General features: G+C 34.4%; 1 protein-coding gene across 3 annotated transcripts in view; it reads left to right on the plus strand.

Moving 5' to 3' along the window:
- LOC128220051 (mucin-4-like) overlaps positions 1-27,479 on the plus strand; it is a 38,527-nt gene that overhangs the window by 5,622 nt on the left and 5,426 nt on the right. The window contains exons 3-8 of one of the 3 annotated variants that reach the window (XM_052928302.1): positions 4,220-4,346; positions 4,753-4,886; positions 10,931-11,021; positions 21,812-21,873; positions 23,445-23,558; positions 24,211-24,239. In XM_052928302.1, the coding sequence (XP_052784262.1) occupies positions 23,449-23,558; positions 24,211-24,239 (139 nt within the window). In that variant the 5' untranslated portion in view covers positions 4,220-4,346; positions 4,753-4,886; positions 10,931-11,021; positions 21,812-21,873; positions 23,445-23,448. The remainder of the gene's footprint in view (positions 1-4,219; positions 4,347-4,752; positions 4,887-10,930; positions 11,022-21,811; positions 21,874-23,444; positions 23,559-24,210; positions 24,240-27,479) is intronic. The other 2 variants (XM_052928301.1, XM_052928303.1) reach the window with 2 other exon arrangements.

A 27,479-nucleotide genomic window follows, 5' to 3' on the forward strand; every position in this document is an offset into this window, starting at 1 on the left:
CTTAACATGTCATCCACCTTATTGTCTCAATTTAAAAATAGTTTTCACTCAACAACTTACTTATTAATCAGGATAATAATTTGATAATGACTATCACTATCATTCTGTAAGATAATGTACTGGTACATAAATTTAATCCCCAATATATCAGATGAGTGTGATAGTATATGCTCTTAATAGTTGTAGCCCGGAATTATACGTAGGAAACAATAGAGTCATTGGACTGTTACACGAATTTCAATAGCTCGAAATTCGCCTTTTATTTGTACCAGCATGGGAAAACCCTGTTATGTTAATACATATAGCCCGGAAGTAACAAATAAAAGGTGAATTTCGAGCTATTGAAATTCATGTAACAGTCCAATGACTCTATTGTTTCCGAAGTAATGTGTGTATATTACAACGCTTTAATTTTGTTTGTACCGGAGGATTAGGTCGGAAAAACTAGAATAGCTATAATTCCGGGCTACAACTATTCCGGGCTATATGTATTAATATATATATCCCACATTGATTTCGTGCATTTATATATATATATATATATATATATATATATAAATGCACGAAATCAATGTGGGATTTTCATTAAGTTTTGGTTAAACCAACAAATTACAGTTACTTCCAAAATACATCTTATTCTACATAATACAAACTGGAGGACAGTTCTTTTTATTTGGTAATGTTAAGAGACTTGAAGACAAAAAAAAAATGTTTAAATTCAGAAAACCTTACACAAAGTAGAAACCTTCTATTAATGTCATTATCTTGAAAAAATGAACATGCCTTTTAGCAATTGTATCAATCTGTGAAAATCTACATTTTGCCTTCGACATGTTATACAATTTAAGGATATTTACATGGAAATTACCGGGGTAAGTTCAATTCTAAATTGACAGTCATGTATTTCTTCCAAAATTTTCATAGTATAAGGAACATGAATTTTTTATGAATTTAAGTGCATAACTGCAGATAATGATCATTATCTTAAATCAATTACAAGCCAATTCATAGTCATGCATATAGCCGCCTTTTCAAAATATGATAGTGATTGTCTCAAATGACCAGTCTTTCTCTGTGGGGGGTGGGGGCTGTCAGTCATAAGGAAACCTTTAAAAGGCATATTCATTCAGCCAATCAGATGTCAGGTTCAGTGAAAGGGGCGATGCCAGGTCAAGTAAAAGGGGTGGAGCTAAAATAAATACTGACATTCAATGAAGATAGATCCCCCTTTGGCCTCACAAATATGTTTCAGTCACACTAGGGGGTGTGACAGGGTCAAGCCATAATGCAGCCATAGGCAAGCAGACTTTTATTAACCCAACAACAACAACAGGTGTAATTCTTACCAACTGAGGAAAAAACTTTAGAGGTTTTATTATTGCTCATTTTTTATACAAATTAAATATCTAACTATGACAAATATAAAATATGATAATTCAAGCATAATATTGACACCAAACATGACACATCTTGCAAATGGTCTTGAATAAAATTCCTACACTTTTTATAATGATAATACATGGGACCAATATCAAAACCATTATCCTGTTAAATAGGACAATGGATTTGATATTGGTAATTCGCAGACAATACAATGTAATTAAGTAAAAAAATACACAGTATGCACATCTGGCTTCAAACAAAAATTGTTGCTTAGGCCAAAAAAAAGTATTCATAGTTTTCATTTAAATATCAAAAAAGGTAGGCATACAGTAACTGTTGTTTTTTTTAGGACCATGTTTCTTTGGCAAACTGACCTATATCAGGGAATTATTAAGGTCTTTACTAAAAAAGCACATATTGATCAACACACCAAAAACAAAAAAGGATCAGAAGGATAAAAATAGGGTCAGTTGGGCAGAAACAAAGATTTTTGAATCCTTATTTTGTCAATGATGTCATGTCAGTGATCAAAATGATAACACAATTTAAGCCTGGCATTCTGGAATGTGGGGCTAAATTCTTGATTGTGTTATAGTAGGGCCAAAAATAAAATGATTTGGTTAGGGTTACATCCTTTTTAAAAACAGAAAGAGTAAAAAGTATAAAGGATTACATTTTTAAAATACATAATATATATGCGTTTTCACTTTAAAATACATGCATTGTTACAGTCTTGTTTTCAGTAAGTAAATTTTCCTTAAATGCATTCTTTGGAAAGTAATTTAAGGTTTATTATTCAAAATATATGTTAGTCAACTTGTGTATGTATTGATTTCCAACTTTTTTATTTTTTGTTTTAACTTTATGTATTAGAATTTCTTTGCGTAAATACCTGCTTATGTGATAAAAGACTGCCGACTAAAGATTAGATTTCAGATTTTGATATTTCCATTCCAAATTTAAGGTTTTACAGCTTAAACTGCTACTAACAGTTTAAGAAAAATGCATAAAACATCAATTTTGGATGGAAGTATGAAAAGCTGCAATCTGATATTTTGTCAGCAGTCTTTTATCGCTGGTTTGCAGATATTTACGCAAAAATTCGCTTGTTCGAAGACAAAAATTTTTAAAAAAAGTTGTCAAAACGTTTAATCTGTGAGGTTGCAGCTTTAATATAAGACTAACGTAAATATTAACAACACATGAGGCCCCTTTAATATTAACGTGTCAATATCAAAAAGAAGATGAAAACTGAAAACTATGAGAAAGTGTTTTTATAATTAAAAATAAATTGCTTAAAGCAAATATCTGAAATTAATAATTGTCATGCAAAGCAGCCTGTAATGAATATGAATATTAGATTTTGGCCTTGAACACCTTTTTAAGAAGAGTGTTTTGAAGTAAGGATTATCATAATGCTGAACTTAATATTATACTGTAGCTTTGTAGCAAATCCTTATGATTAAAGTCACTGTGTCTTCCTTATGCTGTGATAAAGATCTTCATAGTAACATTTCTAAACCTAATAAATTAAGTGAAAAAGGGTGTTTATTGGGGGTAATAAAACACATCTTGATAATGGCCAATTAGTTTTAATCTTTCAAGTGTTGGTAGGATGGGAGGGGGGTCTTAACTTTTTGAACTGCCAATATTTTCCAGGTTATTTTGTCCACCATGTCAAAATGATCTGGGTTGTTTTGTCAACCCTGTCTAAATGGGTTGGACGTGTTTTGTCCCCTTAGTCAAAAATGACATGGGATGTTTTGTCCTACATTTTTATAAAGGAGTTCAGAATAAATAACACATTAATTAGTTTTCGTGCTTATGTAAAATAAATGCAAATGATTTTCATTATAAGTTTAAAAAATACTCTTAACGCTGCATTCTCACAGATTTACCATTTTTACAACTTTTTTATTTTTGTCTTGGAAAGAGCAAATTTTTGCGTAAATATCTGCAACCCATTGATGTAAGATTGTTGATAAAAAAACAGATCTTAGATTTTCATATTTTCAAAAATGTTTTAGAGCTTAAAACCTTACTAACGGTTTAAGAAAAATGCATAAAACATCAATTTATGAACTTAAATATAAAAATCCGCGATCTAATTTTTTGTCAGCAGTCTTATTAACTGGTTTCCATGGATTGTAGCAAAAATTGGCTTGTTCCAAGACAAAAATTAAAAAGTTGTCGAAATGTTTAATCTGTGATAGTGCAGCTTTAATTATGGTAGCTTTTTAGTCATTTGCCTATATATGTCTATTTGATTCAGTAAATACTTCATAATATTAAAGCTAGGCTTATTAGGATATGCTTATTTTTCATTGGGTTCTATTTTTAGCACATAACAGCTTCATTACAAGAATATATTAATTAATATTAAAGCTGCATGCACTCTCACAAATTTACCGTTTTTACACCTTTTTTTTTATTTTTTTTGTCTTGGAAAGAGCAAATTTTGGGGTTTAATAGTATCTGCAAACCAATGATAAAAGACTGCTGACATAGATCATATCGCAGATTTGCATATTTTCGTTTGAAAGCCAATGTTTTGTGGGATAAACTATTACTAACAGTTAAAGAAAAATGCATGATCTAGTTTTTTGTCCGCAGTTTTATATCACTGGTTTTCATGGATTCTTGAAAAAAAAAATACTTCCTCTGTTGGCCAATTGAGAACAAAATCAAGAGGTTTTGGGTTTTGCTGTTTATATGTTCTGAAATTTTTCAAAAGCATTTATTTATAGGACTTATGAATTTTATGTACAGCATTCTGTATATTGTCAAGTGTCCTTTTTTTAAATTATATACAACATGTATAAATTTAATGTTTCAGGAAATAACCACCATCTCTCTCTGACAGAGGTCATCTTTCTCATTATTGTGGGGAAACCTCAAAGGGCATCAGGAAAACCTTCATCAACCTCTTTGTGCCCAGTGGCTTGTGCAACAGTGTTTCAGAAGTATAAATACCTTTTTAATTTGTGTATATCAATTGTATAATGACTTGTTTTTATATATTAAATATATATATATGATTTATTATATATATATAGATGGTTAATCTTATGACTTCCTGATAGTATTTAAGTTGTGAAATATTAAATAATCTAATCATAAAAAATGCTTGGAAATGACAATAAAAAAAAGATATTTGTCGAATAGGAAGTTTCACCTGTCCTGTTTATATTACAAATCATTTTAAATCAGACAGAAAATTCAATATACTTGTTGTATCTCACTGTTTATTTGTCTTCACATTTTGTATTGTCACATCAAGCCTGTTTGAACATCCTAGAGAAGATAAGTGTATAGAAGCGGATATGATATAATAAATATGCATATAAATGTGCTTGGGATTATTTTCAGATTATCATTAAAATGGGGATAATGGATGACTGGCCACACATATGGGGCTATGGACAAGCTTCAGAGCAGGCTGCCAGGTGGTGGTGTTAGTAGTTTATACTCCGGGTCCCGGCGTGAGCACACATAGTGACAAGGTGAGCTTTTGTGACCACAATTTGTCCGGCGTCCGTCTGTCGTCCGTAAACTTTTACTTTAAACGACATCTCCTCATAAACCGCTTAGCCAATTTCTTCCAAACTTTACAGGAATGTTCCTTGGGTGGTCCCCTTTGAAAATTGTTCAAAGAATTGAATTCCATGCAGAACTCTGGTTGCCATGGCAACGGAAAGGAAAAACTTTAAAAATCTTATTTTTCAAAACCACAAGGCCTAGAGCCTTAATATTTGGTATATAGCATCATCTAGTGGTCCTCTACCAAAATTGTTAAAACTATCCCCCTGGGGTCAAAAATGGCCCTGCCCCGGGGGTCACTTGTTTTACATAGACTTATATAGGGAAAACTTTAAAAATCTTCTCAAAAACCACAAGGCCTAGAACCTTGAAAATTGGTATGTGTCATCATGTAGTGGTCCTCTACAAAATTTGTTCAAATTATTCTCCTGGGGTCAAAAATGGCCCGGCCCCAGGGGTCACTAGTTTCATTACATAGTGTTATATAGTAAATCTTTAAAAATCTTCTCCGAAACTGTAAGGCCCAGGGCTTAGATATTTGGTATACAGCATCATCTAGTGGACCTCTACCAGATTTGTTCAAATTATTGCCACAGGGTCAAAATTGACCCCGCCTAGGGGGTCTTTGTTTTTACGTAGTGTTATATAGTAAATCTTTAAAAATATTCTTCTCCAGAACCGTAAGGCCAGGAGATTAGATATTTGGTATACAACATCATCTTGTGGACCTCTATTAAATTTGTTCAAATTATTGCCACAGGGTCAAAATTGGCCCCGCCCTGAAAGTTATTTGTTTTTATATAGTCTTATATAATAAAACTTTAAAAATCCTCTTCTCCAAAATATAAGACCTAGAGCTTTCATAATTGGTATATAGTGTTACCTAGTGGACCTACACCAAAGGTATTCAAATTATTGTACCGGGGTCAAATTGGCCTTGCTCAGGGGTCATTTGTTTTTACATTGTCTTGTCACTGAACATCTTTTCCTCTGAAAGTAAAGGTCAGAATGACTCCATACTTGATATGTAGCATCCTTACATGGTCCTTTCTCAACTTTGTTCAAATGGTTTTGTTTGGCCCCTTTTAGGGGTCACCAGAGCAAAAAATAGAAAAACCTTTAAACAACTTGATCTTATTAACTGCTTGATGGATCTTCAAGTCTGAAGCATCCTAGCATGGGCCTCTGTCAGGTCTTTTCAAATAATTTTGTTTGGCCCCTTTTAAGGGCCACCAGAGCTAAAATTAGTTAAAAAAACTTAACATTTTCTTCGCATGAACCCCTTGATAGATCTTCAGCAAATTTGGTTTGAAGTGTCCTTGCATGGACCTCTCTTAAATTTGTTCACATAATTTTGTTAGGCCCGGTTGCCATGGCAACCTAAAGGAAAATGTCAACAATTGGTTATAATCATCTTCTTCTCCTAAACCGCTTTGACAATTTTGATGAAACTTCATAGGAATGATCCTTGGTTGGTGCTTTTTCAAAATTGTTCAAAGAGATTAATTCCATTTAGAACTCTGGTTGACATGGCAACCTAAATGAAAAGTGTCAACAATTGGTTACAATCATCTTCTCCTAAACCGCTTGGACAATTTTGATGAAACTTCATAGGATTGATCCTTGGTTGGTGCTTTTTCAAAATTGTTAAAAAAAATTAATTCCTTGCAGAACTCTGGTTGCCATGGCAACCTGAAGGAAATTATAGGCTGTCGTGTCCGCGCTGTGACTTTCTCTTATATGGACAGATTTTAAAATGAAAATGCCATATGTTTTCAACATACCAAGACAATGTGTCGTGTGCAAGACCCATGTCCCTACCTCTAAGGTGAAAGATACACTAAGTGTTTATTCACAATGTAATGCTGAATATGAGGACATAAAGAGTGTTGGCTGTCATTTAGTATGATTGTTTTTTTTTGCTCAGAGGCAATTTAATATAACTTGCAATATGTATTTGACACATAAAGGCAAGATAAACTTTTTATACGCCCGAAGGGTCGTATTATGTTATGGCCTCCATCGTCTGTCCGTCTGTCTGTCCGTCTGTCCGTCCGTTAGCAATTCCGTGTCTGGGCCATGACTTGGTAACTAATAAAGCGATTTTCAAATAACTTTATACAAATCATCACTACATTAAAAGGATGTGTCGCGCGCAATTTCCAGGTCCATACCTTAAAGACTAGAATCACCATGGGGGTGCGTTAGCAATTCCGTGTCCGGGCCACAACTTTGTCACTAATAAAGTCATTTTCAAATAACTTTATACAAAGCATCATTACATTAAAAGGATGTGTCGCGCGCAATTTCCAGGTCCATACCTCAAAGACTAGAATCACCATGGGGGGGGGCGTTACAACTTTGTCACTAATAAAGTCATTTTCAAATAACTTTATACAAAGCATCATTACATTAAAAGGATGTGTCGCGCGCAATTTCCAGGTCCATACCTCAAAGACTAGAATCACCATGGGGGGGGCGTTACAACTTGGTCACTAATAAAGTCATTTTCAAATAACTTTATACAAAGCATCATTACATTAAAAGGATGTGTCGCGCGCAATTTCCAGGTCCATACCTCAAAGACTAGAATCACCATGGGGGGCATTAGCTATTCTGTTTCATGGCCATAACTTGGTTACTAATAAAGCGATTTTCAAATAACTTTATACAAATCATCACTACATTAAAAGGATGTGTCGCGCGCAATTTCCAGGTCCATACCTCAAAGACTAGAATCACCATGGGGGTGCGTTAGCAAATCCGTGTCCGGGCCATAACTTGGTCACTAATAAAGTCATTTTCAAATAACTTTATACAAAGCATCATTACATTAAAAGGATGTGTCGCGCGCAATTTCCAGGTCCATACCTCAAACACTAGAATCACCATGGGGTGGGGCGTTAGCAATTCTGTGTCTGGGCCACATCTTTGTTACTAATAAAGTGATTTTCAAATAACTTTATACAAATCATCACTACATTAAAAGGATGTGTCACATGCAATTTCCAGGTCCATACCTCAAAGTCTAGAATCACCATGGGGGGACGTTAGCAATTCCATGTCCAGGCCATAACTCAAAGACTAGAATCACCAATGGGGGGCGTTAGCAATTCTGTGTCCTGGCCACATCTTTGTTACTCGTCCGTTAGCAATGGGGGGGACGTTAGCAATTCCATGTCCAGGCCATAAATCAAAGACTAGAATCACCAATGGGGGGCGCTAGCAATTCTGTGTCCTGGCCACATCTTTGTTACTCGTCTGTTAGCAATTCCGTGTCCAAAATGATGTGTCACGCGCAATTTCCAGGTCCATACCTCAAAGACTAGAATCACCATGGGGGGGGCGTTAGCAATTCTGTTTCCGGGCCACATCTTTGTTACTCGTTCGTTAGCAATTCTGTGTCCGGGCCATAACATGGTAACTAATAAAGCGATTTTTAAATAGCTTTATACAAATCATCACTACATTAAAAGGATGTGTCGCGCGCAATTTCCAGGTCCATACCTCAAAGACTAGAATCACCATGGGGGGGGGGCGTTAGCAATTCTGTGTCTGGGCCACATCTTTGTTACTAATAAAGTGATTTTCAAATAACTTTATACAAATCATCACTACATTAAAAGGATGTCACATGCAATTTCCAGGTCCATACCTCAAAGTCTAGAATCACCATGGGGGGGACGTTAGCAATTCCATGTCCAGGCCATAACTCAAAGACTAGAATCACCATGGGGGGGGCGTTAGCAATTCTGTGTCCGGGCCACATCTTTGTAACTCGTCCGTTAGCAATTCCGTGTCCGGGCCATAACTTGGTAACTAATAAAGCGATTTTCAAATAACTTTATACAAATCATCACTACATTAAAAGGATGTGTTGCGCGCAATTTCCAGGTCCATACCTCAAAGACTAGAATCACCATGGGGGGGCATTAGCAATTCTGTGTCCGGGCCACATCTTTGTTACTCGTCCGTTAGCAATTCCGTGTCCGGGCCATAACTTGGTAACTAATAAAGCGATTTTCAAATAACTTTATACAAATCATCACTACATTAAAAGGACCTCAAGCCGAATCTTCTTCGGGCGTATAATGCTCCGTTTCGCGGTGCTCTTGTTATGTACTTGTTCATAGATCAATGTCACATTGGGGGGGCATTTGTCATATACTTTGACAGCTTTTGTTCAATATTCTTTGAGAAACAAGCTATATTTATAACAAAGGTTAAACTCTTTTACTCAGGTGAGCGATTTAGGGCCATCATGGCCCTCTTGTTTTATGTATTATTTATTTATCATATGCATTGACAATTGATTATAATTTCATAACATATTATTTATTCTTTTATTGTATGTATTCTAGATCATTAAATAAATATAAGTAAATATGCATTCAAATTTCTGTATTTAGTCCTAAATAATAAATGTTGATATTGTTAAGACCAAAATCCGCTGGACTTTAGACCAATATTCCCTGGAATTCAGACTAAAATCCACTGCAAAGCCTCTCAAAAGTATGGCATGCATGTATTTGTGTCTGTCTTTTACCTTAAAGGTTGTACCCACCAGGAATACTTTTTGTATCCTCTCAAAATTCAGACTAGGAAACTGACTTGAGGTTGAATATACAAGATTATGTTTTTCATCATCTTCAGACAAATAGAAAATAGCTATCAGCTAAAATCTTATTCAACAATAAATGTTTGAGAATGCTTAATATTAGCAGTACACAGGGTATAAATCTTGTGAAACACATAGCAATAACGTGCTAAATAATGCACGTCAATCTAGGTAACTTGTAGTAGTAGAAGTCAAGTATCATCTTGGTTTATTACAGCAGAAGCAGTGATTACGAACTTCGTAATCACAGCCCCAGAAACAGAAGCGTTTTTATTAAATCTCCCAGGTTGCGGAAACATGGCACATCGCAGGTGCGGATCCAGGAATTGATGTTAGAGGGGTAGTAACTTAGGGGCGCAACTTCTGACATGTGCTCCTCCCTCAGAACCGAAAGTATATGGCATAAACTGTTTTACGGGAATTTGGGGTTACTCCCTCATGTATGTAGTCGGAAATGGTGCATTATGAGCTTATTTTATTACCTTTGTTTCTCCGATATTGATAAAAACAGTAAACTTCGATTATTTTAGAGGTGGCGCACGCCGGGCGCTTAAACCGCTAGCGCTTCGACCAAATTCCTTGAGCTACACAGTCGGTCCAAGGCCAATTCCCCGCTATTTTGGCGCGAACACAAAACCACCGACTGTCCCCCCGGACCTGGGGTGGGGGGATGCTTACCATTGACTGGTGCATTACTTTAGCGACAGCGATAGGTTTTCATATTACTTTTTCCCTGTTTGAATGTAATATCTTAATTGTCTGTTAATATGTTCACTGATAACACTTTTGTGGCCTGGCACATTGCATCTCATTAGTCATGGCAGTATTCTTCAAGTTCAGGCTTCTTTTTTTCAAAATTCAAAATGTTTATTTTCTAAACCATTCATTGATTTATCAACACCATATTCACACATTCTCATTTACAAGAGGTTTGATAGTGATAAATCAAATGTGTAACGCATGGCACCATCACTCTGGTGAACGAGAATAATTTCATATAGCACAATGTACATGAAATAATGACAGTATGGCGAGTCGTTCCTTCACTATTTTTACCCATAAATACCATAAATTAAGCCTTTTCATACAATAGATCTCCATCACCTCTCCGACTCCTTTATAATTTGTGTAAATATATGAACATAATCATGTGGTCTTTAACAAAGATAGAAGTGTAAAAAAGTTTATATCTTCGACTTCAAAGAACTTCATTAATGCTAATTCTTGACCAAATTTTAGTTGCCTTTAACCTTGAAAATAATCGGTTAAATGGCAAGATGTTTGTAATCAAGCTTAACGACAGCGTTTTTGTGACATTGATGAAAGATGGATTTGTTTTGTTTGTTTTTTTTTCAATCGGATAAAAAATTGTACTTGTATCTGATACAGGGTTAATGAAGAAATACGATGGTTAGACGTCATGCTAACCATTGTATAGTATAACAGCGATGAGGAATATGGATAAGTCGACAGTTGACAGGTAAGGACATTGTAAGAAGTGTCATTTTGCTAATTTTTGCTTTAAATATGGCAATATTTTTGTTTATTCCCATTTCCTACATGTTCCCATTACAAAATCTTACCTGTCCTTCCAATTGGAAATTTCCCATTTTAAAACTGAACTTTATTCTCCAATTGGAATTTTCCCATTAACCAAATATTCCAATTGGAATTTTCCAATGTTCATACTTTCCCACTTTGAATGTGGGAATCCTCCAATTGGAAAGATTCACTCATGGGAAGGATTCGCAAACAAATGCCTTAAATGAATCTATCGGTTCTTCATTTTTAATGAATATATTATTTTTCATGTAGTGAGTGTAAAATATTCCTAATTAAACAGTCAATTTCAATTTTAAAAATTATGTTCCAAATTCTCCCACAATTTTAATAGAGCCAGTTTTCCAATTGGAAAAGCTTGAAAAAGCCATTTTCCAATGGGAAGGCCATTTTCCAATGGGACTCCCATTGGAAAAGTTGACTTTAAATGCCAAAAAAACATATTTCTAAATTAAATTTCAGGAAACAAAAAATATCTCTTATTAGTATTACCTAACACATTTTAAAAATACAAAAATAAAAAACATTGGGTGAAAGATAAAAAAAATAAGTTTGCAAAAATTCCGGATTTGCAAACTTAATCCGGATGCTGTTATGTGTAGAACTCATGATTCAGAAATTGTCCTAAGATGGTATCAATATGACTTGGAATCGATGTAATAAATAATGTCATAATAATGGCATTGAGATAAGTCGTGGTGGAACCAATGGCGGAGTCAAACTATACTACAGCCATTCATTGTGGCTGCAGCCAATAGGTGCGGTCTATTAAGAGATTGCATATATTTCGCAACTCAAACCTTTTATTTGACAATTTGAGAATGAGTCAGAAAATTTAGTAATGATTATAGTTTTAAGAATGGCCTTCTACTTAGCTCATTAGATAATTTAGAGTCTATTGGTGACTCCAGTCGAAAACAGAGAACATAAGTCATCTTGTAAACCGAACCTTGGTAGATGATATTCCTTAGATAATCAAAGCGCTGAAAGCGCTGCAAGACTGTCGGTGACGTAACTGAAGCAAGCAAACACTACCGCAAAGTTCTTTCAAATGAAACATGATCAAATGATTTCATACAAATGATTACCCTCTTTAAGGTAGATGAAGAAGGATAAATGTGATTATAATAAGCACAAATATATTGGCCCTACTTAATCATGTATCCAATGGCCTACAAGATTCTTAATTCAAATTTCCTAATTTTGAACCGCTTTAAATTAAAATTAAAGTTCAATGCATATTCATTATGTTAAAATTGCTTCAATTTATGACGTCGCTTATAACAGTTTCAGTAAGGAATTACATTCCTTCATTTCATTATGGTCTGTTGAAGCCAATGTCTTTAAAATGCAAATACAATACAAACTATACCCAAGATTCAAGGGACATAATAAAAATATAACTTTAAAATGCTCTTTCAAGCCTAAAAATGCCTCCCAGAACTTCTATCAACAGAGTCCACATATCTACAAAATTTGTGCTCGAGTTACTTTCTTTGATATTAAAGTGAAAACAAATCTGCATGGTGCTGTGGCATCATACCATGAAAAAAACTAATATCTTTAAAATTTGTTTTCTAGTTTGTTTTTATTATAAAAGTGTTAATAAATCTGCATGGTGCTGAAGAAAAAAAAACTAATGTCTTAAATTTCAAATCTGCAGCATTAATTAGCGCCATGTTGTCAAGAATATCTGGACAATTGAATGAAATATGCATGGACCGAAATGACAGCTGGTTTTTCATTGACAAAAGATGCCTTTGAGGCAGTTTTAAGATTATGCTATTCAAAGTATGAGGGTAGTTGGTACAGTTTTCACTCATATTCAGATGATGGCTGATGTTTGCTGATAAACATGTATCCTCTTAGCAGCAGGGAATAAGTAAATGACATAGTTTTAATGACCAATATTGGAGATGTGACCTTGACCTCCAAATCCAAAGGGGTCATCTGCTGGTCACCCCAAACCTAAATTTCAAGTTTGAAGGCCATGGGTGCAGACTTTGTCGAGTTGTCACACAGGCAAGCTTTTTGCGTTCAATGGTCTGTGACAAATCAATAGGGCTCACCTACTGGTCAGGCCCAACCCCAAAGTCAAGTTGTTCAAGGGCCATTGGTGCAGGCTTTGTCCAGTCATTATTAGTACAACCTTTTAGCATTCAAGGTCACTGTGACCTTGACTTTTGACCCAATGACCCCTTAAATCAATAGGATCTTCTAATAGTCAGACTTAGCCTCCATGTTGAGTTTGAGGGTCATAGGTTCAGGCATTGTCAACTTATCAGTCAGATGTATGGTTTGACACCTTCCTGTACAAGGTCACTGTGACCTTTGACCATATTACCCCTAAAATCAAAAGGGGTCATCTACTGGTTAAACCAAACTTTCATGTCAAGTTTGACAATAGGTCTAGGAATTGTAGAGTTATCACCCAGAAAAGCTTTGGTCTACTGTCAGACAGACGGACGTAGCGGCCAACATGTGCAAAGCAATATACTCCTCTTCTTTGAAAGGGGCATAATAAATTGAAATTGATTAAATACTTTTGTTTATTATGTTAATTAACTTACACTACATACAACAAGTACCATTTTGATATTTTTGAATGCTCATTTGGGCATGTACATGGGTTTTGATCTGACTATGAACATAAAACTACATAGTGATGTTCCCTCCTATCAATTCTAAATTTAAATAACCATGAGAAAAAAAGAATGTTTTCACTGCACCATAAATAAATATGTCAAACAAAATAAATGTCAAGTTATTCAAGATTAATTTAACACTGTTCTTTTGATGATTTCCGTGCATTCCTGACTGCAGGTTTTTCCCATTTTCCCACACAGTTATTTCATATTGGCCTTACAAGGTCAGATCTTGAGTTGGGTCTTCATTGCTGGACACTATCTCTTTATCTCCACAGAAAACACACTGGTGCAAGTTTCACTGCAACAACTGCAAAACAAGTTATATCATATTCTAACTGAACTCTGCATCAATATTCAATTATTTTTTATTGGATTTAGGAAATGTCTTTGTTTTAAAGGGTTCATATATAAATTAATGCATTTTTTTCAATTTAATGCATTATCATGCTGGACTCTTTGACATTGATGGTTAAAACAGGCATATGATTTGTGTACAGATTAAACATTATTAATTATAAATGTGTTCTTTAATTAATAGACAAGTGGCAACAATTTCCCCAGTTAATAAAGCTTACATAATTTGTATATCTGCAGATTAATCATTTGCATTTCTTTTGCTTTGATCATTTAAGTCAAATGAGTTAGACATGATAATGCATTAAAATAAGAAATATATTTTTGGGCATCAATCTATAGTGTGTGCCTTCAATCTAGAAATAAATTTCTTCTCAACAGATGCTAAATTATAAAAAAATATATAAACCAAGATTTTGATTATGACATACCTGCATAGTTAGTGGTCTCCATAACTGCTCAGAAATGCTCCCTATGACAAACTAAGTGCTGGTGTATGGCTGGGTAATAGTGCTGCTCCAACCAATAGCGCAATTCTTCCTATAGATGGACCAGCTCCTCAATATGGTTTCTGTCATGGCAGTGATAACAGTATGTAACATGCCCTTTTCTACTTTACAGAGAATGAATCTTCCAATCTAAATTACAAATTTAAGAACAAATATATACATGTGCACATGTAATGTTGTTAAAAACAAACCATTTAGATGCCACAAAACTATAAGATTTTAGGTGAAAATTGAGCCAAATCAAAACATTTAGTCATTTAAAGCTGCACTCTCACAGATTTACTGTTTTTACAACTTTTGTATTTTTGTCTTGGAATGACCTATTTTTTTGCTAAAATATCTGCAAACCAGTGATATAAGACTACTGACAAAATATTAGATTGCAGACTTCCATATTTCAGGTCGAAAACAAAGGTTTTATGGCTTAAAGCATTACTAACGGTTTAAGAAAAATGCATAAAACATTTTGAACTTAAAAATAACATTTTCTGACAAATTTATTGTCAGCAATCTTATATGAATGGTTAACATGCATTTTCACATAAATTGGCCCGTTCCAAGACAAAAAATAAATAAAGTAGTCAAAACATTCAATCTGTAAGAGTGCTGCACTCTCAGTCGCTGAAGGTTTTGACAACTTCTTTTACTTTTTGGCTTGGAATAAGCTAATGAAAAGCAGTATGAAAACTGATGAAAAAAGACTGCTGACAAAAGATAAGATCATGTTTTTTATATTTACATTTGTAACTATTGGTTTTATGGTTAAAAGCATTACTAACGCTTTACTAATAATGAGATTTTTGGCACAGAACATCATCTTTTGACCGTATTAAAATAAGAAGACAGCGTTCCAATATTTTCAGTTGTCTTTTTTGACTGAATAAATATAAGAAAGCAGCAATCCCCTTTTTCCAGTTGTCTGTTATGTCCAGTGTTCAGAAATTCGCATAAAATAATTCATTACAAGACCAAGAAATAAAAAAAGAGTTGGTAAAACAGACAATCTGTGAGAGTGCAGCTTAAACATATGATATGCATTATTAGCCAAGTGCAGACCTACTCACATCCTGGCTACACAACCAGTACATTCATCAGCTTTACTGATTCGAACCAGGCACATTTATATTGGTAGACTAGCATTTTACCATTCTGTGCTGGCCAGTAAAGTTCTCATTTGAATTAGAATTCAAAATGTATATACCTTTGTTCATTTTTTTGCCAACTCTGTTTCAACTGAACTTCCTAAATGAATGAGAAGTTTCAAAAAATAATTATAATATCTCAGTAAATACCTGCATTTATGTGTTTCTTGTGCAATCTGTCAGCTTTGGTAGGCTCAGGTTTCATTTTGTCCACCTCAATACTTGTAATCTTCTAGTCTGATATACTGCCATCCAATTTTTAAGTCAGGTCAGGCAGCCATTTCAGCTTTGTTCCAGTTGATTGTATCAGATGATGTTAACAATACTAGCCTTGTATCCAGGCACTTCTCAATCTGAAAGTTTACAAAAGAACATGGCCTGTAATATTTAATAAAAAAATCATACCCGGTAATTGTTTACTCCTGGATGATGGGTTCTAAAGTAAACCTTTGAGAAAAGATGCTACTGGTATGGTGCTTGAACCCACGACCATGTGAACACTTGCATGGAGATCTGTCAAACTGAGCTAACTGGGTAACTGATTTTTAGGCAGCTCCCAGCTTGGCTCTACAATTGACAGGTGCATTATACATTATAGAGTCAATAAATCAAACACTTGAAGCACTAGTCAAAATAATAGTAACTTAACTGATCTTTTTACAAATTTTGAAATAGCATATCCTTCACATACATTTTTTTTGTACCAAAAGTGAGTAGCTATTCCGATTGGGATTCTGGGTCAGATAATTATATAAATCTAAAATATGAGTTATGTACACAAAAAATAAAAGCTGACGAATTATTATGAGTTTGATGAGTGTTTTTCTTCATTTCATACTGTCAAAACATAATGATATAAACTGTTATACATGAAGATCACCTGCAAGACTGCGGTGCATAGATTTACATAGATGTAAAATGGTTGTGTTTAAATGCATTAAATGCTTGTTTTGTGAAAAAAATATTTGCACTTACATGGTAATAACTAAAATAAGAATATAAAACCTTTAATATCTATTTCAAACATATAATACTTATCTAACTACGATTTCAATATCTTTCAACCCCCACCCTGTTTTGCACAAACCCGATTAGACGTAAGGGATTGGAAGAATCCCATATAACACGTCTATTTGTTTAGACTATTGAAGCATATATGTTCTTTTTTGATGGTTGAGACGTTTCAGGTTAAACAACAATTATAAATGCGAAATAATTTTAGTGAATAATCAACTCTGAATTGAAAGTAACATGAAGATGTTGTAGTGAAGGATTTGCCATATATATATATATATATATATATATATATATATATATATATATATATATACACATTTTTTTTTAATCGTAAAAAGAGTCCATCAACGTACAAATATTTAGACTAAGAGATGTAGATCAGCTAGATTACCTTCTAGTCGTAATAATTGTACGTTGACAGATTTTTTTTATGATTTTTGATACAGCAAATCCTTCACGTACAAATTGTTTTGTACGAAAAGTGGGTAGTTATTCCGATAGGGATTCCGGGTAAAGCATATTGCATCTATAACATATCATAAAAACAAGAAATATTACCAGATAATGTTATTTTATATAAATTCCGTAACCAAAAAGTAATATCAAGCAAATAATTATGAGTTTGATGGTTTTTTTCTTCATTTCATTCTGTCAAAACATAACAAAATATACATGAAGGGCACCTGCAAGGCTGCAGTTCACAATTTTACAACAATCGGAACATTTCGGCCATCAATTGTAACAACTTGCCATCTTCGGTAAGCTTCGAGATAGTCAATCCCTGTTGTATACTGGCTGAGGTGTTCAGATTGTTCGGCCAAGGCCGAGTTGTTACGATTGTATTATCTCGAAGCTTGTCGGAGGTGGCCGAATTATTACGATTGGGTCAAGTTGTTCCACTTGGCAGAATTGTTGTCTGTGTCAGTCAACTTTCCTTTTAATGAAAAGGTGAAAAATGTGTTTTAATGCATTAAATGCTTGTTTTTTAACAAAATAGCTTTGCACTTCCATGGTAAAATAAGAATATAAATCTTTACTTTATTATCCATTTCAACCATAAAATACTTCACTTAATACAATTTCAATATTTTTCAAACAGCCCCGCTTTTTGCACAAAACCGTTTAGACGTTAGGGATTGGAAGAATCCCGTATAACACGTCTATTATTTCAGACTAATGTACATGTACCTTCGTGTCCGAAATCGATCACTTCCTGGCAGCTCATTTCTGGATTGTCTCCATCTAAATTTAACATTTTTAGACGCATACATTGATGCCATTTTTGCTTCGATTGATGTTAAAGCAATAGCACTAAATACAAGTCGGTTATTTTGTAAGAGAACGTGTTCGAAGTAACATACAATTTCATTTCCGCATAATCGCCGCCATATTGTGTATGACTTTAAAAACTACACCCTATAGTCCAAAATAACAAAAGGCATAACGTTGACACACTGTGATAGGTATAATCCAAATAATTTACTCAAACAAATACAATAGTTCGATTGCTGCTGAAAAAAATCATTTGAAACATAAAAGCTATTTCACAAAATATTACATGACACGAACTCTTTAACCGCGTATGATTTATTTCTTAATAGCTTTCATTCATAAAATAAGTTCATTGCCGGGGTTTGCCGGGTCAGTCTTGAATGCCGGGATATGTGTGACGTCACACGGGGTGCAAACACGTGGTGTAGCTTACTATTGGATGTAGGGTAAAATGACTTCGTATGTAAATGCTATACTTTCAATATTTTTCATTATTTTGTTCAATAAAACTCACCAAATTGCAACGGTACAACTATACTAAGAGTAACACGCAATGTTTGTCATAAAAAAGGCAATAACGCGTTAAATACACATAAGCAGGTACTTGACGCCCCACATTCACGAAAGTAGTTCTGTTGCTACGCAGGTGGTGTGTATTAATATATTTATGTTCAATATGTCGTGTCAGGCGACTAGTCGCGTTTCTGAAATACCGCTCTCTAAAGACTGTCGGCTTGCAGCCGACAGTCTAAAAAGGGATCGTCCATAGATATATATAAGGCTTTATTTTACTGTGAGTAGTTAATCCGAACTGGAACCCTGATGGGAAAGAATTGATTCATCAATATACCATTCCCTTTCTTTGATAATGAAAGGCACTTATTGGTTAAGGTCTGGAGCCACTAAAAATAGTTTTCAGATTTGATTTTTATTGCCTGTAAACATAAGAGTAAAAAAGTAAATTCATATTTGTCACGCCTACAGCTTTTCAATGCTTTCAGTGCTTTGATTAGATGTAGTGTTATTCCCAAGTGTTTGTGTGTCTGAGAGCTGAGGTCAATCATTTCGTCTTCAGATTTACTGAAGCTGGAAAGCGCCCATCGAATTAAGTTTAATATATCCAGTCATTGTGAAGAAACAGTAATACAGACTGATCACTATGTTCAATAGTAATTGCTCCTTTAAAAACTGTAGTTAAATTTAGGAGATTGCATTTATTGGACAACCGTGTGGTAAACTAAACAAATACATAGCTAAACAAGGGTTTAATAATACGATATGCAGGTATTTTAGCTTTGAAAACCAGAAAATATACAGATTTTTGCCGACGAATGCGCTTCTTGAAAGTGTGTTTAACTTCTTAGATACGGGGACATTTTCACATGGAAAGCGATTATTAAAGAATAGCACACGAAAGTCAATTAATAAAGCTTTGTGAATTAATTTGCCGCCCTATTGTTTCAAAGTGTTCTAAGGGAGAAAACTGGTCCAACCCCCTGTTTTGCATGTTCATGTGCGTAATTTGAACTTGATTGTCGAATGACTTCGTTCAGAGATGATATTAATGCAATTTAATGACTCAAGTATATATTTAGTTTGCATATGCTTTGTTTTATTCCAGCTTTTTCTCTTGCTAATCATAGATTTTGGGATAACTAATTGTTAAAACATAATATAATTCAATATTGGAAAGTCTGAATACGCATCTTATGCTAAAATCATATTTTAAAGCTGCCCTCTCACAGATTGAAAGTTTTGACAACTTTTTTTCTTTCTTGGAACGAGCCATTTTTCGCGAAAATGTATGGAAACCAGATATATAAGACTGCTGTTAAAAAACTAGATCTTAGGTTTTTATTTTCAGTTCAAAATTGATGTTTTATGCAAGTTTCTAAAACCGTTAGTAACAGTTTAAGCCATAAAACAGTAATTTTCGAACGGAAATATGGAAATCTGCGATCCGATCTTTTGTCATCAATCTTTCATTATTGGTCTGCAGATATTAACGCAAAAATTTGCTCTTTCAAAGACAAAAAAAATGTAAAAAACGGCATATCTGTGAGAGTGCAGCTTTAAAAAGCTGATTTCAAACATAGGTTGTTTGTGTGTATCCACACTACACTTAAACAGGATAGTTCGTTTCTCGTGCTAGATGTGAAGGCGATTTGTTGTCTTTACCTGTGATTTATTTATATCTCATTTAATTTGTATTATTCGATTATTCTATTCAATTTTTATTATTGATTGTTATGATTATATATGGATGATATAATATATTATTTCCTTTTGGGATGTTTATGGTGTTTATTCTTTTAAAACCACTTAATATATGCTTTGAACTTTAAACTTTGTTAAAAATTGTGATGTCATCATGCTCATTGTTTTCACGGAGGAGTTAAAAGTATCCAATCTCATGCTATCGAATATGACCGTTGGCTTGATTACGTGACGAGCCGTTTATCAAAAATTGGACCCGAGAGATAATATGGATAAAGAAAAAAGTCCCAACGAAACTTGCATCATTCAGTGGTTTAGTCTTCTTTAATTGTTACAACAGATCATGACATTCCCTAAATTGTTCCGATGTCAAATTTGGTAAATTAACCAATTCATTATTATAATTCAACATATTATTTTGCGAAAAAGTAATACTTAAATGTAAATTAAAGGGACTATGCACTGTATGATGAAATAGCGAAAACAAAAGAAAATTGCCGAAAATTGATAATAACTTGGTATCGATGTGTACGATGCACTGAAACTAACTAGGTGAAGTAACACATAGTTTACAATTATTATTTTTTGCAGTGTTTTCGTATTTTTCCATTAAAAAAGATAACTAGGTATGTCTACCTAGTTGAATTCATTCTTATGCGTGATTGGCTAGTCGATGTTATCATGTGATATTACCAACTTAGGTATATAGCTTAAATATTCGGCAGGTTTATAGCAAGCCTTCGTAGCACAGTGGATACAACACTGGACTGCAATTTTGGCGACACCGGTTTGAAACTGGTCTCCGACTCGATTTTATTTTTACATTTGGTATTTTTTTACAATTATGATATCAAAGAGTAACACTTTATTAAACAATTGTCCTGAGATTCGTTACAGAAAAAAAACTTTTTGGGTGCCATTCTGGTGTATGGTCCCTTTAAGAAACTCAAAGAATATGACAAATGATATCATCGAACCTTCAAGTGCTAGTTGAAAGATTACTTTCGCAAAGGGATTGAAGAAGCGAATAATAAATCTAATTTTAAATGTATTATCGTACAGGTTGACAGCGTAATCATATCTAAAACTTCAACGCGGCCGATAGCAGATAATTATTTTATTTCCCTGCCCATTGGTGTAGCTATACAAGGTGTATGTTGAAAGGTATTGACGTCCGGGCAAATAATGAAACAGACGAATAGACTGAGGCTTAAGTGCATAAACACCATCAAAATTAATACAATGCACTACAAATATGCTAAGATATGATATATAATATGTTTTCCAGATTGCTTCTCTATCGCGTTATTTATATTATGTATAATTTATCCTTGAGGCTTTGTGGTGATTGCAATTAATTTAAGGAAGATAATTTGCATTTTTTTGTATTTGAAATTCAGCTTTTATACGCAATATACTTTCTTGATTAATACAGTTACAGTTTACTCTGTACATCTTGTTGGTTTGACCAAAAAACAATGTGCAGATATTGAAGAAATTTTATGTATAAGAATAATACAGTGTACATCTTTATGTTATACAATTATACAGTGCTTGAAAGACCTGAGGACATAGTACAATGAAGTATCTCAAAGCAGCATCTAACGCAAGTGGTAACGTATACTTAATACTTATACATATACATATTAAGCCAAAGTGCTGAGTGGCTGTGCTAGGGTATAAGGTGAAGCCGTTAAGTAGTTTATTTTATATGTCTTTTGACACATGTTTGTGTATCCAATGTGAAATTTAAAGTATCTTTTCACTTTTAATTTTTAATCCGTACCTAACTTTCTTGTCATACTTTTATTTTGTCCTGGGATTTTACGAACAACCCTCGTACATAAACACCATTAATACGTTTACTAGAAGAAGTAAGAGTTTATGCATTTAACAATGAAAGAGTACGAAGCATTTATGAAAACATGTTCATCTAGGCTATCAAGTAATGGCGGCAAAGGAATGCAAGGCAAGGAGACAGAGGCTATTGACACCAAGGCTAACAAGTTCAGTTACAAAGTCATTTAAACAAATTGACAATACTTGCCTTAAAACTCAAGTAGGAGGCCAGTGTTGGCCCATTCATCTTTTATATGCGAGAATTCCTTTTGGTTAATAGTACTAAATACAGATACATTTTACTCAGCAAAATTTAATGTTTCTTAATACCTCTAGTCTGCCAAAAGATTAACAATATTTTGCGCTTAAGCTGTTCCGAATTCCAGTTCAAACTTAAGCAGTACCCCGGATTCCGGTCGATAGTTTAGCGGTATTCCGAACTCCTGGGAAGGAGTTATACCCGTAGTAAGCCTTAGGCATTGAAGCAAAAACATAAAACATCAACAAAACTTTGCTCTAAAATTTGATAGGACACTTTCATAGAGATCATCGTCTTTTTCATTTTTGGGTTTGTTAGTAATAATTATGTTTTAGTGAAACGAACGGCACAAGCTGAAAATATCATGATTTTGCTAAGGGTAAGGTCATATTTATGCTAATCTCTGCTGATGCTAATCATGTTTGGTATGTAGTGGAAAAACTGTGTTGCGTTTATTTTTGCTTCAGATGATTGGCACCTTGAAATATCACTGTTCGTGAAATTGAATAATCAGTGTCGGCTTATGACCTGAAAAGGTTGTTTATTTCTTTTATTAAGTGTAACCTAATAAAAAAGGGACACAACTCGTGCACACATGAATAAGTGTCTTACGAGGTATATACGTAATTTCACCTTAGCGCAGTGGATCGGTGTCACCATGTTATCAGATAAAATATCGACTACATATAGCTAAATATGAAGCGAAGTATAAAGGAGGGTTATAGTATTGTCTATAAAACGTGACAATCTACACTCAATTTTCCCATCATAAATGTTTTACGGAGGATATTTCGGAGCACACAAGCGCTCGTGTGATGAGAGTGAATTAACTTACGTACAAAAGGTTGATTTGTATATTTTGAAAAGCCATTTTTTGAGGAGGCGTACCCCATGAAAAGATGTTATTTCATTTATTGTTTTACAGAGTAGCGAATCATTTAGAGCACCGGATCGATCGTAAATGTGTTTGAACTCACTGGTTCCATCCCCCGTTCATATAAATGATTTTAACCTGTTGTTCATTAAAATATTTCGTTCGAAAACAACCCAGTTTTGTCAATAAACCCTGGACACATTTGTTTCAAGGTCAATGGATTTCTATTTTACAAACTGGTCTACCAAAGTCGGGCTTGGCATTGCGTATGAAGAAGCTCCCTGGCAGAATATCGGAAGTCGCTGGATCTTTCCTGAGACACCTTGGTAGGGGTTGTTCGACGAACAATCGATATCTGACGGTTATTTTACATGTTGTTAACCATTTAAAATGATCCATTAACTGATCATGATATAACACTGATAAATTTTCAATGTTGAAATGATGTTTTGGTCAATTTACTTTGTTGAAACAAATCCGAGGTTTCAAAATGTAATGTTACACCGGAGGGCCTTTCAACCAATCACCCGCATGTATATACTTACTTCTGTTTGCACAAGATGGCCGAAAAGTAACCACTGGACTGTTCAAAGCGTTAAGCAAGTTCTTACCTCTCATACCGATTGCAAGACAAGGGTGTTACCGGTACCGGAACTAAATTCACGACGCAAATATTTTGTAATGCATCAAATTGAACAGTTATTTGCCAACACTAATAATCATTTCAATTCTAGTTTTTGTTAAACTGAGTTTGATAAAATTATGATAAAAATGTTTAAATCTGTATCAGTTTATTTATTCAGAACAACACATCTGATTATTTTGGCGATAAATATCACTGAGATTGACTGCGATAGATATTACGTCTAACGGGTGAAGTTAATATCACTTTTGCTTCAAACAAGTTGATATTGAAGATACCCAAGTTTTCAAAATGATGACACACTGTAACAATTTGTTTATTTTCGCTTTTTTTAGTGTTTCTGGAATCTTCAACTTCGCAAATGGTAAGTGTAACTTTTTATGTATTTTCATTTCATTTTTTTTATAAACTTAAGGCTTAAAACAAACACAATTAAAGAACAAAATGGTATACGGTTGGGAAGGTGGCTTTATTGAAAAGCCAACGGTTTTACATAACTAAAAAAAACGAATGAAATAAAATTTTCAACATAGAACAACATTATATTTATTTAGAAAATGAACCATAAAATTGAAGTAAATATCAGCAGTGAATAAAAATAACAACTTTACTATTTAATCAAAAAGGTGATATAGATATCAAATAACACAAATGCAAAAGATTATATTAAAATATACAATTTCACATTTAATAATGACTGTGAAAAAGTACTTTGGTTTATGATGACCTTATGTAGTGTCAAAATGTTGCACGTTTATTTTTGAAACTTTCAGTATTCAACCACTGGAAACGGTTATAAATTGCACAATTGTTTGGATACAATAATTGTAAAAACATTTATGTGAGTCGTTTTAGATTTCCCCTGGATGGCCTCTTAAACGTTTCAAACCACTAAATTAATGTCCTATATATCATTATTGGGAATTTACCAATTTACACGAGAAATAAGAGTGTTTCAGCGTGTTTCAAGACCCCAAACCCCTTGTTTGGGAAGAAATTTCCTTGTGTGTACATGCTATTAAGCAACATTACTGAAAAATAACACTCATGCAACGGAAATTGGTTAAACGTTACAACTATGTATGTGAAAACGATGCGGTATTTTCTCAATCGTGGACTTAACAATGGTTGGTAATTGGATTGACTGATATACAGGTGATTCAATAGAAATAAGACCCCGGACAAAGGGCGAAAAAATCTAAAATTGCCAGAAAGCTTTTTAAACCAGAAACCAACAGCTACATAACCAATAAAGATTAAGTCTGATATGGTAAAACGTTGGTTTGATCATAGCCAAGTGTTAGAAAAAGACGAAATATACTTGTAACTCTTACTTGTCACTTCCCAAATGGTGTACTTTGCCTTTTACTTTTTCCAATAGAGATGTATACTACATGACAGGTTTGTCTAGTAAGATTACTTTTGTTTTATATGTACACACGGTGTACATGTTACCATCTTTCACGAACATCTGTCTTAACAGCAAAACAAGACGTTCTTTGATGTTGTCTATCTCTTATACATATATGAGAAAATTTGATAGTTATTGATAAGTTATACTCAGTTTTCACCATGCTTCTATCTCTATTTCCCTCTTCCCCCTTTTTTAAAAGGAATTCATATTAAATTTTTCTGCTATAATCCGTCTCATTAGTTGCCAACAGGTTTTTATACGCCCGAAGGGTCGTATTATGTTATGGCCTCCATCGTCTGTCCGTCTGTCTGTCCGTCTGTCCGTCTGTCCGTCCGTTAGCAATTCCGTGTCCGGGCCATAACTTGGTAACTAATAAAGCGATTTTCAAATAACTTTATACAAATCATCACTACATTAAAAGGATGTGTCGCGCGCAATTTCCAGGTCCATCGCTTAAAGACTAGAATCACCATGGGGGTGCGTTAGCAATTTCGTGTCCGGGCCACAACTTGGTCACTAATAAAGTCATTTTCAAATAACTTTATACAAAGCATCATTACATTAAAAGGATGTGTCGCGCACAATTTCCAGGTCAATACCTCAAAGACTAGAATCACCATGGGGGCGTTACAACTTTGTCACTAATAAAGTCATTTTCAAATAACTTTATACAAAGCATCATTACATTAAAAGGATGTGTCGCGCGCAATTTCCAGGTCCATCCTTCAAACACTAGAATCACCATGGGGGGCGTTAGCAATTCTGTGTCTGGGCCACATCTTTGTTACTAATAAAGTGATTTTCAAATAACTTTATACAAATCATCACTACATTAAAAGGATGTGTCACATGCAATTTCCAGGTCCATACCTCAAAGTCTAGATTCACCATGGGGGGGACATTAGCAATTCCATGTCCAGGCCATAACTCAAAGACTAGAATCACCAATGGGGGGCGTTAGCAATTCTGTTTCCGGGCCACATCTTTGTTAATCGTCCGTTAGCAATTCCGTGTCCGGGCCTTAACTTGGTAACTAATAAAGCGATTTTCAAATAACTTTATACAAATCATCACTACATTAAAAGGATGTGTCGCGCGCAATTTCCAGGTCCATACCTCAAAGACTAGAATCACCATGGGGGTGCGTTAGCAATTCAGTGTCCGGGCCACAACTTGGTCACTAATAAAGTCATTTTCAAATAACTTTATACAAAGCATCATTACATTAAAAGGATCTGCCGCACACAATTTCAAGGTCCATACCTCAAAGACTAGAATCACCATGGGGGGGGGGCGCTAGCAATTCTGTGTCTGGGCCACATCTTTGTTACTAATAAAGTGATTTTCAAATAACTTTATACAAATAATCACTACATTAAAAGGATGTGTCGCATGCAATTTCCAGGTCCATACCTCAAAGTCTAGAATCACCATGGGGGGACGTTAGCAATTCCATGTCCAGGCCATAACTCAAAGACTAGAATCTCCATGGGGGGGGCGTTAGCAATTCTGTTTCCGGGCCACATCTTTGTAACTCGTCCGTTAGCAATTCCGTGTCCGGGCCATAACTTGGTAAGTAATAAAGCGATTTTCAAATAACTTTATACAAATCATCACTACATTAAAAGGATGTGTCGCGCGCAATTTCCAGGTCCATACCTCAAAGACTAGAATCACCATGGGGGGGCATTAGCAATTCTGTGTCCAAATCATCACAACATTAAAAGGACTTCAAGCCGAATCTTCTTCGGGCGTATAATGCTCCGTTTCGCGGTGCTCTTGTTTAAATATTGTTTTATCATTCGGCCTCCAAATAAGTCCTCTTCACTTGTTTTGGTTTTATTATAAGCATGATCATGTTCTTTTTTCTATATAAGTGTTAAGCGTACCATGGAGGTAAGGAGGGGAGCTTGTTTCTACTATTTTTGATATTAAATACGTAACTAATATACATTTGTATTGACTTGTTGTATTCCATACCATGATGAAATACGTTTAAACTAAACTTGTGACTTCCCCGTGATTCAATATGCCTGAACACTCTAAATCACCATATGATTTAAGAGAGTCATATCACAAAATAATAATATTCTTTCAGTTCGCACAATGGGCATCTTTTAACCCATACGTGTTTTTTAAAAGTTTTTTTTTATATAATCTGTTCATCATCATGAGAAACCAGAAAATGAG

This window comes from Mya arenaria, chromosome 15 (assembly GCF_026914265.1).
Source record: "Mya arenaria isolate MELC-2E11 chromosome 15, ASM2691426v1".
Classification (NCBI taxonomy): Eukaryota; Metazoa; Mollusca; class Bivalvia; order Myida; family Myidae; genus Mya; species Mya arenaria.